This window comes from Triturus cristatus, chromosome 4_1, assembly GCF_964204655.1.
Source record: "Triturus cristatus chromosome 4_1, aTriCri1.1, whole genome shotgun sequence".
Classification (NCBI taxonomy): Eukaryota; Metazoa; Chordata; class Amphibia; order Caudata; family Salamandridae; genus Triturus; species Triturus cristatus.
In genome coordinates, this window is record NC_140585.1 from 265219196 (window position 1) to 265233877 (window position 14682).

At 44.1% G+C, this 14682-nt stretch overlaps 1 protein-coding gene across 3 annotated transcripts in view; it reads left to right on the forward strand.

The window, feature by feature from the left end:
- Positions 1 to 14682, forward strand: part of DENND11 (DENN domain containing 11) — a 182601-nt gene that overhangs the window by 42207 nt on the left and 125712 nt on the right. For all 3 annotated transcript variants that reach the window (XM_085652019.1, XM_085652020.1, XM_085652018.1), the window contains exon 2: positions 6538 to 6637. In XM_085652019.1, coding sequence (XP_085508145.1) covers positions 6538 to 6637 — 100 coding nt within the window. The remainder of the gene's footprint in view (positions 1 to 6537; positions 6638 to 14682) is intronic.

Consider the following 14682-nt stretch of genomic DNA (forward strand, 5'->3'; position numbering starts at 1 on the left):
TGCGTCCCTCAAAATAACATATCATGTTATATTGTTCAGTTTATCCCATGTGTGGTGCTTTCCCCTAGTTTAAAGGCGACATCGACTTATTCCAGGTTTTGAATGCAGAGCGTTGACTTTAGAGACCCAAAATCAACCCTTAATACAATAACGCGGTATGAAGGATAAGCACCAGGAGGTACTGGAACCTGCATTAGTATTATTGACATATTTGTGGTCTCTGCTAATAATTCATTAGACGAACCACTTCTAATCTTTGCAAGTTCCTTGCAGTTTGTTACAGCAGCATGACAAGATGCTGTAGGATTAATAACAGAGCTCTTACTTTGCTCTAAATTGTAATATTGCCTACGCCCTCTCCATTCCCTCATGTGTGTATTATCCAAGTGATATTACTTTTTTAGTGTTTGTCCAATACAGTGAAGCATTTCTTTCTGGTGCAGTTTGCAGTTGGTCTTGTCCAGAGATTTTTCTATAAAAAGATCTTTATTTTTTTTTTTTTATTTTTTTTTTTAGAGTTTTATATAGTGCGATCCTGACCCGAAGGTATCGGGTATCCGAGCGCTTTACATAGCACCAGTTGCGTTACATGAGGATACATTCATTTTTAGGTCTCGCTGAGCCAAAGGCTCGAAGAGACATTTTGTATGTGGGATTTTCGAAGTGCTACCCAGTCTTTTGGCTGGCCTAAACCTTGAGTGCACGATCACATGCACTTGCACAGCTGCTCCCACTCCCCCTCCCTTCTCTATAGCTTTGGCTCCTTTGTTTTTTATTACACCCTCCCTTCTCTCCCCGCTGTTTTCACACTACCCCCTCCCTTCTAATCAGTTTCCTTTCTGCTCGCTTGATCGCGTCTCCGATCACTTTAACTACTTCAAATGCAGCGCGCGCACCCCTGCTTTCACTTTTGCCGTGTCCGCGATCACTTTAATGAAATGCAGCGCTCGCTCCCCTGCTTTCTCTTTTGCCGTCTTTATTAAAGGTCGAGCTTAAAATAAACATGTCGCAGTCTGCCTGTTCTGGCATTAGCTCGGGCAGGTTGCATGATCGGCGAGCATATGACAGTGCCACTTAGTATTTCGAATGGTAGATCGGTTTTTGGAGCAGCAAGAAGCATGTTGGGGGAAGGTATGCCGTCTCGCGCACATGCCCGTCACATTTGCCCTTCACGTCTTGTGGCCGTTAACAGGAGTTCAACCTGTTCTCTCATTATACTGCTGACACTGTACAACCGGTTGTGGCGCACTGGCACTGGCTTCCATATGGCGGCACATCTGTGAGCGGTCAGTTCAACCAACCGTCTTGGAGCTGTCCACTTTCGCCACTGATCTTGCTCGGAGCGTCTTTTCAAGGAGAGCAGAGAGAGCACATCTTATAGCTGTCGTATTTCAGCAGATCACTTCCTCAGCCCCGTCGTTCTTCTTGGGCAGTTTTTGTTACTGCAATTATTATGTCTTAATTATAATTTGTTTTTTGGGGGAAAGCCGAGAAGCCAGTCTTTAGTGTAATAATGTGATTTGCTGCTTAGGCATTGAGTGTTTTTAAACAGATTAGGCAATTCGTTATAATATGCCTCGATATGATACTGATGTTGTGTGCTTTATTGTGAAGTGTAACATGGCAGCTGCTTGCATCTTCATGAAATTTGGACAGATCGCGTTATCCTAAGCTAATGTAAAACTTGCCGAGACTTGTTTTTAATATAAAAGCACGTAAAGTGTTCTCAATGTACATATTTAAATATTTTATATATTGGCAGTAATAATGTATTTGTATGCACGCCTCGTACTGTACTGCTGTCATTCCTGAGTGCTGGTAGTAATAGATTTTACAATTTTACAAGTTTATGGTACACAGTTTTGAAACCGCAGGATGGAATACTGAGTTATGCTTGTCGAGGTTCAAACTAGTGAAAAGCAGGTCGCCGAAGTTACTTGCAAACGTATAACCCCCTCAGCTACCTGGCCGGTCATTGTGCGGTATACTGCGGAGGGTACTTTAACGTTGCCTGTCATTCCTTTATTTTCTCTTCATTTTTGTAGTGACTTTGTTACCTGTGCCTTCCATTGTAATGAATCACTTACATAGCATGTGCCCTGCGTTATGTTTGGTGCTCTTGGAATAGCTCGACGGAGATGAAGCTCTCTGCTCCTTAGCTTTATTTGTTGTTATAGAGACTATTACGTTTTTATTTCTCTAGCTGGAATAAATGACCTTACAGTAAATGGTGGCAACTGAAAGCCAAATATCATCTAGACTTGGTTCTCAGTTCAGGCCCCTCTGCACTTGAGTATCGCTTTTGCTCCAAGTGACACGGAGACAGCTGTTACTGCTCTCAAGGTGATTGAATGACAACAAGCACGCATCCTTCAGGGGGACCATCTGCTGGTCTAGAAAACAGAATTGGGCTCGTCTTCCAGAAGCAGCTTACACCACCTGCTTTCCCAGAAGGAACCAGGCCGACATGCTCATGTCATTTTGGAGGGGTGGCGAAAATAAAAATACCTCAACCATGGATCTTTATTTCCTGACTGGTACAGATTGCAACCAAATGATCAGTTTTAGGAGTGACAGGTCACTGAGTGATAGGACACTGAGAGGGGCAATGCGTCACCTCCTTTCAGAGAGAGTTTGTTCCTAGTTTAATTTGCATTTTGGCTCGGCCCACATTACAGTAATTCGGTGTTGGTCATGATGTACGACATTTTGATTGTTTGCTGTACGAGTTTTGAGGCAAAAAAAAACCTACAGTCCCGCTGAGTCACCAGTAAATTGCACTATGAGAACACCCTCTATGCCAGGATCACCAATCATCTTTCTAAAAGACTGGAAGCAATCCAGAACTCAGCAGCCAGAATCATCCTCAATCTACCAAACAGAATTCACATTACACCACATCTCAGGGAACTACACTAACCACTGATACACTAATACACACCATTCAAACTCCCCACACACATATTCAAGGCACCACACAACTCGGATACCTGTAGTGATTAATGGTCCTCAGGTGTATCATTCCATTTTCTTTAAAGTGATTCCATTAAAGTGCTCGAGGGACTATTTTGCATTTGCAATGCTATAGGTCTCGCATTGACACGAGTTTGAGCTATTGGCATTGCACATAACAATGCCTTTTATTTTTTAATAGTTTTTAGAAACCTAAATAAAAGGATTTGTTATTTACAATACCAATAGGTTAAACTCTCGTAATTGCGAGACCTATTGCATTGCAAATGCTTGTTCTTTTTGGCGTGATATAATTAATTCGCCTATATCTTCAAAGCCATCATCATCATTGTTGTTGGCTTCTGTTCCGAACTCAAGAACTTTAGTTTATAACAATTTTTGTTTTGCTGATATTAAACGGGGATGTAAAAAAATGTTGAGACCACATCATTTTTTTTACTCCCATGATTTGTGGAGCTCCGGCACATCACAAAATTTGTCATTAAGTACAATATTGAAATCTTTCAGGACGTTTCTTAAAATGGTTCCTGCTGATTCAATTCTCACCAGAAAAATCTTAATTTCATTAATATGGATCAATACAGTTTCATCAATGTTAACCATTATTTCTCTGAGCTCCCCGAGTGTGAATCTGTAGCTAGCACTCGCGTGGCTTTAAAACTTCATTTGCTATTTAAGAGAGTGCAAACTTAACTGAAGGCTGGTGGTTATGTTGCTGCTGGGAGCTCATTGTACCTTCATATTTTCTAATGCACCCTTGCATTTTGGGTGGGCGTGCAAATCCGCTGCCAATACATTCACATTGTTTAGATCAGTGACTCGAATGAAAACGTACTCCTTGAACAAACTAGTAGCAGAAAAAAACATGTTTGAGCTTTGACACTCACATACTCCCTACTTTGTTCTTTCATCAATCCCATTGACCCTTGTTCTGGCTTAACCACAGATAGCAGAAGATCAGATAACAAATTGAAGATCAGTTGTTGTAGGTGGACGATGGACATTGGGTTTGGTTGTCGTCGCCTTCTCGGAAGACTCTGATTCTTGTTTTGATTCACGGTTTTTGGCTATTTTTTGACTAATTTTTTCAGGCTTTTTTCCATTGTATACGACGACTTGTAGAACTTGTTACAATGATAAAGTATTTGATCCTACACACCCTTCATTTGATTCTTCTGTGAATTTAGTCTTTCCGTTTTTCTGCAGCGTCTCAAACTCTCTTCTGTTCAGCTGCAGTTGATGTTCGCTTTTTTTCGGATTAGTTTGGCATGTGACACATTTTTCCTTGAAGGAGTCCTCAGATTTTGTAGTTAGCAACACTCTGTCAGGAGGTAAAGATCCTCGGCTACCACCTGCTTCGCTCAAGTTTATGCATTTGAATCAACTGAAAACCTGAAACAAAAACAATATTAAAATTAATTTCCAATATGATGACTAAAGCACATAATTATAGAGCTGCCATTTTGGAAAATGGCGGAAGGGTTGCTCGGAGGAGTTATTTTCTGTCTCTGTAAGACTACTTGACCCCCAAAACCAATGAAGTACATAGGTCTCATGGTTCCTGAAATATTACACCATCACTGCAACACATCCGCCATTTTTGAAAATGTTGTCCAGAAAAATTCAGCCCAGATTAGCAATGTCTACCCAAGGTAAATTGGGTCTCTAATGATACAAAAACACTTCTTACATTTTAAGCAATCCCGTCCTGTTTTCCCACACGAATCCTGCTTGTTAGCCACGTATCATTTGGGGTATTAAACATCAATGCCTGTTCACAAGGATTTTTGACAGCATGTTCAAAGTAATTTCAACTTGGGCAGCACCTGGGGGTTTAGATAATTTTGAAATCAAAGGGTCCTTTTTTCTACTTCCTGAAATAACTTGAATAGGAGGTTCGCTGGACTCTCTCAACTGTATTTTAACAAAAAGATCTCCTCTTGAGGGACCTGTTCAGTTGCCCTTTCCATAAGCACATTTTTAATACTTTGTATGCCTTCTCCCAGGGCTGCTCTCTTCTGTGGGCATTCATTATTTGATGAGGTCCCTTTGTCATTAGCTGCATGTAACCTCACTAGACAGTGGTCCTATATATCCTTTAGGAAGCTATCAGATGTTGTAGTAACTTAATCTGTTAAATGAGCCATGTACACTTAATGGCAAACAGTTGTGATATGGCCAGTGCTGGAAAGTGGGCTGCTTTTATTTCCCCATCCCTGTTGGCAGTTAGTTAATGCATCTTGTTCTGAGCGCCTCTCACCTTGCAGTATTAACTGGTGTGTTCATTATGTAGCTCTCACCTAGACAGTCGTGCGCTGTCTTTTCTAGACCGCTTGGAGGCCACACATTGTTTACCATTGGTTGCTTTCATTGTCAGTCTCCTTTCCTTGCTTCTTAAAAGTCAGTTGCTGTAGACTTCATGCCTCCGCACATTTGTTTGTCCTCTGGGGGAATGATGCATAACTTGTGTCCTCCCACAGCTAATTTTTTCAGGGGTGCTACTTTTTTCTTTGTCTTTAAGTACTCGGAGTGTATCTTTTTGAGCTGTGTCCCTCATGTACTTTCCCCTTCCCTGTTTTCCTCCTGTCCGCCAACCCTCCACGGTCAGTCTGCTTGCCCAGCCTCTTCTCCCTCCTGCCTTTAATCATCTGATTGCCCCCAAATCTTCCCTCCCATGCTCATTCGTCATCAGCTTGCCCTCAGCCCCTCCCTCCCTCTGTTATCATCCGCTTTTTCTCAGCCCCTCCCTCCCGCCCTAGTTGTCATCAGCTTGCCCTCAACCCTGCCCTTTGTCAGCTTGGCAACAGCCCGTCCTCCCTCTTTCCGCCCATCATTTACATGTGCTTGCTGCCACCCCTTCCCACTCCCTGCCCTCTCCCTCCATGAGGCCTCCTGCCCCTCCTCCATGTTGCTTCCTGGCCACCTCCCTCAGTGTTGCCTCCCACCCTGCAATAAACAAAACAAAAAAGCAGTCTCATAGGCGTGACCCGTTTGCTTTGCAAATGCTTGTTTTTTCATGCTGCTACAACTGTTCTGAACATGTTAGCCGAGCAGCACAATTGGAAACGTGGGGTTAATACCTGCATATGTTTTTACCTACTACTTTCTGTGTTGGGAGCATTGTTGTTTTCTATTATTTGGCTGGGGAATAGACCTAGTTTTAGGGAGTTAAATTAGCAGGTAATTCCTTTATCTGGAGTCATGAGCGCGCACCTTGGATTCCTTGTACTTCATGTAGAAATACATTTGAAGCAAACTATACCCGTAGGAGATTATGTTGTACCAAAAGGCATACATAGCTGAGTATTTTCTGCCTGTCAACGCTGATGGCAAGCAATAGCCGAAGCAAGACTGTAAGCTACTGCTTAACAACCTCAGGAGCTGAGCTGGTAGTAGGAGAAGAGAAAAAGCAATGACGTCATGTAGCTGAAGGAAATGGAATGATCTACTCCACACCCCACAACACCTTATGCGCTGGTCTAGATCTTGTCCCCAACACCCTCTACCACTTACCAGATGTAGTCTGTGCTAAACTCTGTTCTTATTCCTGTCTTTCTTTATCAGGAAACCTTGTGGAGTGGTGTTTGCCGCGGGATATTGATTTGGAAGGGGTGGAGTTCAAATCCATGGCCAGTGGGTCTCATCGAATTCAGTCCGATTTCATGTGAGTATGATGATTCCTGCAGCATATTTCTCCTTGCCATTTACATGTGCATTGAATTGAAATGTCAAGTACTAGCATGCATACTGTCCTCTCTTTCTTAGTAGACTACTTCTCTCTCTCTCTCTTCGTAAATCTTGTGTACAGACAGTTGCAGCTGTCTGTTGTCCAGCAACATCGAATCTGAGTGGCTATCTTTGAATATATTTTCTTATGCTTTCTAAAAACCCATTTAAAGATGGCTGCCACATGTCTGCGCTCGTGGTGGGCATCGAGGCGGGAAAAAAACATTTGCAATACCAATCGGTTTCATGATTGTGCCATGTTGTCTTTGTCAAAGTTTGTTCAGATTTCTCACTTACGTCAATGCACTGTCAACTGTGTAATCCTGGGGCACATTTACTAGTGTCCGTCATCCTCTGGAGGTTTACTTTCGTTTCCAAAGTACAACATAAAGACTGACTAGGACTGAACCAGTCTGAGGAGAGTTTTCCAGCCTCATGAGTTCCTTTGTTATGAGAGAAAGAATAAAGATGAGCATGAGTGATGACCTACAGCACCCAGTGAAGGCTCTGTGCATTTATCCAGCCCCCTTTATCCATCTAATTAGCACTGGATTTATATTTCCGCTTTGGAACAATGACATGAAATAGCAAAGGTTTGATTTGATGTTTAATTTGGTGAGGACTAGGGGCCAGGATTGAATTGCATATGTAAGGAGGCGAGGAACTCTGAAGAGGGATTGACGCACAGAAAACACAACTTAAAACACAGTATGTAATTTAATATGGAGGCCTGCCTCTGCTCCTAAATCGTTTTAAGACAATATTAAGGATGATGATCTATGTCCCTGAGAGCATGTTTTTGAATCCAGATACAACATACATAATGTTAGGTCTATATATGTGAGTACATTGTGTGTGCTATGCGAGGGTTTACTCTTCAAATCTCTTTATTTGGTAGATGGTGCATTTTGGACTGCCTGCAAGCTCACACACATTGGTGAGTGCGCCTCAATAGCTTTTCAGCTCTACTCCGTTATAGGAAGATACAGTGTGATAAACAACCTGATATGTCACGGAAGGAAGCCTGATCCCAAACACTACTATTCTATAAGCCAGGGGAAATGTTGTATAGCCTTGGCATACAAGATATTTAACCGTTGACCTGCAGTTGCAAGGGATCAAACAGTAATAGAATAAAGTACCAGTTTCATTTGATAGATCTCTGGGTTCATTCAACACCAGTTTGGAGAGAAATCTTCCTGAGAGACATATAGTTGACATTTGACATCAGAATACCACTCTCTGATGAAGAATATTACTCCAGACATGATGAAATACAATCAGTTTGCTCTAAGTTGTCGGTTTCCTTTTAAATTTCTAATGAGCTTACCGCTACTGTGTCTGGCTTATGAAATGATCAGGAAAGGAAAATAAATCTACTTTCTTGTAAACGAATCAGGCAGGAGATTAACCGATCCAATGATGATGGCAATCCTAGGTGGCAGAGATTAATAAATCTGAAGTATTCTCGCGATTATTTATTACTGTAGTTGTCTGCTCTGCCCTGCTCCACTAACATCTGAGAGGTGCTGGACAAACTTGGGGGCTTAATTATGGGATTTGGGCACAGGGCAGTGCAGCAAGGCACCTTGCTGTGCTGCCCTTCGCCAAAGTGAAAAGGCAGGAATGTTCTGTATTTTATCAATACAGTACATTCTCCTTGAGCAGGTCCTGTTACAGCAGCCGTGCACCAATTTCGACGTTCTTGCAAGATGTGCAAGGTTGCCTCCGTTGCATGCAGGACTGTTTTTGCGCAGGAAGGAGCACCTTTTTGCACAACAACAATCATAAGAATTGTTTTTCCTCTTTCCATGTGTGCTGCACAATGCATCACGGTTGGAAAGAGTAAAAAAAGAGGAGAAATAAACCTATTTCTCCTTGTTACGCCTCACCTCGGGAGGTGTACATATATGGCGCTAATCCAGGTTTACATCACTTTGTAAATCTGGGGCAGCGTCATATTCCCTGGCAATGCCTCCCAGGCGCAGAGTAAGACGACGTAGCTATTTTGCGCTCTGTTGCCTTACTCCTGATTGATGAGGCCACTCCAAGCCATTCAGGTTGGCTTTGCATGGCTTCATAAATCGTAATGAGAGCCCTGTGTTACGCATCTACCACTTTACGTGGATCAAAAGTGATGCAGGGCTCTCATAAATATAAGGTCTTGCACATCAAAACAAAAAATGACCGCTAAACCCACTTGTTAAAAGCCAGACCTTCTTATTTCAACATTTTTTCAAGCACTACCCTTTCCCGTACCCTATTGATTTCACTTTGCCCTCCAATCTTTTTTCCCTTCTGCCAGCACGAGAATTACTTTTTTCACCTTTGTTGCACAGAATTGTAAAACCTTCTTTGTTTGCTGTACCTCATTTTCCCTAGTAGCAAATGTCTTTTTTAACTCCATATTTCCGGTTTTACCTTTTCATCCTTGAAAGAGCCAATTTTTAGGTCTCGCCTCAGCCAGTGCGCATGCGCTGGCCTGCGAGGCTTATTGTAATGACTTCCAACTCTGACCACACACTATTGGCCTTTGCGTGTGTCTTTCTAAGAAAGACAGCACGCAATTGAGCAGAGGCAAAGGTGCATTTCCCACGTTTGCATCTGTCCATGGCCTACGGCTTGCGAGAGCGAGCATCAGCGCCATTTGTTTCCAATTATCGCGCCAACGTCTTCTCTGCCTTCACACATTTCTTCGCTTCTCAGCATTAGACTCCATTTAACTAATCTATGCATACTTTGTCCTTGCATATAAAAAAGATCTTCTTGTGCAAGCACGCACAGTTACATTTGTTTGTTTATACGACACTTGGATTATTTCATGGGGCAATTATTTAACTTCACATGCTGCACAAATTTGTTTGCGTACTTTTGCTCATTTTCGCTGTTTGACCAGCAATGTATTACATGTAAGCTTGTTAATTACAGACAACATGAGCATGGCTGCATGTACCTCCCCCCCCCCCCCCATCCCCCCCCCCCCCCCAATGCGAGGCGCTTTCAATCAAACAGCAAACATAGCAGCTGTTTTCCTTGTATGGCAGCTTTTTACTCAGTGACAAGAGAGTTAAAAGGGCTGAACAGCCTTGTCTCTGCAGCTGGTTTTGAAAGCGACAGCATGGTCTTAAACAAGCATTTGCAGTGCAATAGGTCTCGCATTTATGCGAGTTTAAGCTATTGCCTTTGTAAATGACAATATCTTTTATTTTTGTTTTATAAACCAAAAAAAAAGCATAGCCATTTACAATGCCAATAGCTCAAACTCTCATAACTGCAAGACCTATTGCATTGCAAATGCTTGTATTTTTTGCTCTCCCGCTTTGTGTTAGTTCTCTGCCCACCCTCCATAAACAAACACACAGGGGACCTAAACAAATGTTGGTTACTGTGTCTACCAGACACTTTGCTTAATGGCACACTTGGCATATTCAAAATTAATGGCACCACCGCAATAGAAGTGCAACTATTACCATTCCCCATTTACTGTGTAACATTATTGATTGTGTCATCCTAATTTGCCTTGATGCTGATTCACATACCTCTCATCAATTTCAAATGTTCACGGCTTATGTGCTGTAATTCACATGCCACGCTGCCCGTCGTCCTCCCATTCCCGATTCCTCTCCCTGCAGTTCATTATTTCAACCCATTGTATTGTGTCCCTGCTCCTCCATGACCCCAACTGCTCCCGTCTGTGGCTGTCTGCCATTTAGGGAGTATGATATATACCCATAGCAGGCTTTAGCGGCCCATCCCTCAGCCCGGATAGGGGAAAAAAAACACACACACACGAATCGCTGTGCACTCCATGGGCAGTGTCTCAGGTCTCATCTCAGCCTCACCAGAGCATTTCACTGGTCTTTAAAAGTACACTTACATTCCAATAGGAAATGGTTAACAAGGGTTTGTAATTCATTTGGTGAATACCTGCAGCACGGGTTCATGCTTGTGAGAAACCGAGGTGAGGTCGATTTGAATTGAAGAGTGCGTGGGCCAAGTCTCTTAACGTAAGCATCTTCCTCCAGCACAGGCAGCCACTTTGTTGTGCTTGTTGTACATAGCTACGTCATGTCACCAGTGGCGCTTTACGTAACAGTAGATGTTGTAGCACCCAGGATAATGTGCTGCATGGCTAAACACTAAGGTTCCAAAGACGAGACCTATTGGCAATGCCAATGCTTGTTTTTTCTTGTTTTATTTGTATTCATGTTTTCCTTCTGGGCTGGTGCTGGGAATGCACCTAGATAACTTTATCAATTTATTGCTGATAGTCTTTTAAATTTCTTCCTGGATATGCAGTCTAAACTTCATGAGGGACATTTAACACTAATTCTGTAATTTGGCCAAGAAGCACCTTGCAGCACCTGACATTTGCCTTGCCTCTGTCATGGGCTACGAATGACAGTGCAAAGCAAGGTTCTCGGTCTTAACTTCTTCTGAGGTGAGGGAAGGTAGATGTGGTGGCATTAGGTTTTCCTTTGGGTGGAGTGATGGAACGCTTTGCAATGGACAAAGGAATATTGTTTGTAGTTCATATGGATATCTCCCAATCATACAAGAAGTTTGATTGCTCCGAAATCTGTAATGGCTGGATGTTCAAATCCCCTACCCGTGGGGAAATTTACCTAATGTAATGGTTTTGATGCACCCTTTTCTTTCAGTATGAAAGCTTTTCCTGTTTTAAAGAATATATTTATGTACTTGCACTATGCAGACGCGGGAGTCCTGGTACAATGTCTCACTGACTTAAGTTAAACATTTACTTAAGGTTAGTTTTGCTTCAGACATTGTCTGAGACCATTGCCGTTTTGTTGACACACGTAATGCAAAAATCCAACATATCGCGCGATATAGAAAAGCAAACAAGAACTTGTATTTCAGCATTAAATTTATATGAGGTGATGTATACCAAGCTTAGCAAACAATGCATAGCTTAATCAACGGCAACACTGCACCGTATGTAAACATATTGTGTGTATTTCTCCATCTGTCATTACTCCCTTTGAATCAACAACCAGGTAGTTTTATTAAACCCAGTGGTTGTTGCAGGCTGAGGGAATCCTGAATCTGAACCTGAAGTTGTGGACCTTGTTTGTCTGGGCTTGAGCCAGTCAAGGTTAACTTTTGTGTAGCACCTTGATTCTGCTCTCTGATGTAGCTTTTTCTCAATTTAGCTAGCATATGATAGTTTTATTGTGGTTATCCCAGGCCATCATGTCCTCATGTTCTGATCTGCGACTGTGATATTTTCTCCAGCTGACTTGCAGCTCTTATTAGTTCCACCACAAAGACCTCATCCCTGTGCTCTTCCCTTCCCAGCCGCTGATGTCACTGCACTCTCCCCCACCATCTGCACGTGTCCCTATATCTTTCCCCTCCCATTCCTGTGTATTGCCCCTCTTCCCCCCCCCCCACCCCTATCCGCTGCAGCACACCTTTCATTAGGTTTAGTAGTAAAGCTCCTGGCCTTTCCAGCATCCTAACATAATGACTGGCCTATTGTGGCTTGAAAGAAAAGACCTGGATACTTAGGTGGGATGGGTGCTTCTGAGTGCTCAGTGGCCATTACAGGTGCCTGGCGAGGTGAGCAGTGAGGATCAGCCAGAAGTGAGACACGGAAAGGGCCAGGCTCCTTACTGTATAATGAATGTGAAGGAGTGAGTCAATGAGCCACACGGACTGCAGAAGGCCATGATGCCGGCAATAATGCATGCATAATGCATGCAAACACTGTTAAGCTTACGGCAGCCTATTAGAGGTCCTCTCTTTACAAAAACGTTGCCCTTTAGTTCATACTAGTGGCAGGGTATATGTAGTGTAAGTTGCTGCTCTCCAGAACACTCTCACCCAGTCCCTTCACAATGAAAAAAAACCAAAGCTTGATATTTCCATCAGTAACAGCTTTACCCTCTGATCTCTCTCAAAACCCTGTCTAGGAGAAACCGGGTTTTTCATTTTAGTTTCAACTTAACCCCACCAAATATTTCAATCGATTCCATAAGCATGCCTCTATTTTGCTCATTTGGTTCAAGAAGTACAAATCTTTCAATGCGATTAATGCACTTTGATGCCTACGTGTCTGGATTTGTAGGACCCTTACTATGGAACTGAATTTTGATTTCTCAAGGACAGAGAATTGCAGCCCCTTATGAGGGCTTACATAAATGGAAGAAAGTGTCTATGAACCATTTCCTGTTCGTTTCCACCATGCAAACTTTGGCACTTAAAGTGCCCTGTTTAAAACTTTGAAATGATGTTCTACAGTGGGTGGATGAAGATTGAGGGCATAATCATCCTTGTTTACCCATCAGCATCATCATTTTTAAGTCAAGCTTGATCGACCTGTTGTATCTCTTCTGTGGGGTTTGGCAAACCCACCCATTGGCATTGGTTACCAACTGTGGCATTCACAAATGCTGGCTTGTCATTGGTGCATTTGTTAATGCCCCTCCTTTGCCTCCTGAGTTCCGTCCCTTGCTATTTCACTCAGAGAAGGTCTTGTTTGGCCATCACACCGTACAGCGTGTGATGGCCGCGCCTCGTTACTGGTTTTGATTCCTCGGCTTCTTTGATTTTCGTAGTGGCGGTTTCAGGCTGGCCCATATGTCACTTTAAATTTCTTTCATTATACCGAGTGATTTATAAACCCTCACAAGTAATGTTTTCCACCTGCACAGTTGCGCAAATATCAACAGTGTCAAGTGACATTTACCCACAAGCAAGACACTGCTGGAACATAAAAACTGCAAAAACACAAACATGCGCACGGTCACACGTCTAAGAAAGTAAGCCTTCGGTAAACAGAGAGGTGGTCAAAGGAGGCGCAGGCAGAAACGCTGGCAAAATCTGAACGCAAGAGTGAGAAACATTAATTTCGAATAATATGTTTTAAAATGCACACTTTATAATATGAATAAATACATTCGAAATAGCTACAATTCGCAAAGGACTGTTTAACTTCATTTTACAAGAATGTTTTTAAAAATCAGATGTTTGATGGGAAGCACCACCTGTGCCCTCCAGCTCCTCTCTATGCCCTCTACCACCTGAACTCTCTGAGCTCTCCGGCTACTCTCTCTGTGCCCATCACCACCTCCTCTCTCTGTGCCCATCACCACCTCCTCTCTCTGTGCCCTCCACCAGCTGCGCTCTCTGTGCCCTCCACCAGCTGCGCTCTCTGTGCCCTCCACCAGCTGCGCTCTCTGTGCCCTCCACCAGCTGCGCTCTCTGTGCCCTCCACCAGCTGCGCTCTCTGTGCCCTCCACCAGCTGCGCTCTCTGTGCCCTCCACCAGCTGCGCTCTCTGTGCCCTCCGCCACCTGCGCTCTCTGTGCCCTCCGCCACCTGCGCTCTCTGTGCCCTCCGCCACCTGCGCTCTCTGTGCCCTCCGCCACCTGCGCTCTCTGTGCCCTCCACCACCTGCGCTCTCTGTGCCCTCCACCACCTGCGCTCTCTGTGCCCTCCACCACCTGCGCTCTCTGTACCCTCCACCACCTGTGCTCTGTGCTCCTCAGCTCCTCACTGTGCCCTCCACCACCTCCTCTCTCTGTGTCCTCCACTTCCTCTCTGTGCCCTCCATCTCCTGTGCTCTCAATCTCCTGTGCTCTGTGCCATCACCCACCTGTGCTCTCTGTGCCCCCCACCTGTGCTCTCTGTGCCCTCCACCTCTTCTCTCTGTGTGCCCGCCACCCCATGTGCTCTCTGTGCCCTCCACCTCCTCTGTGCCCTCCACCTCCTCTCTGTGCCCTCCACCTCCTCTCTGTGCCCTCCACCTCCTCTCTGTGCCCTCCACCTCCTCTCTGTGCCCTCCACCTCCTCTCTGTGCCCTCCACCTCCTCTGTGTGCCCTCCACCTCCTCTGTGTGCCCACCACCTCCTCTGTGTGCCCTCCACCTCCTCTGTGTGCCCTCCACCTCCTCTGTGTGCCCTCCACCTCCTCTGTGTGCCCTCCACCTCCTCTGTGTGCCCTCCACCTCCTCTGTGTG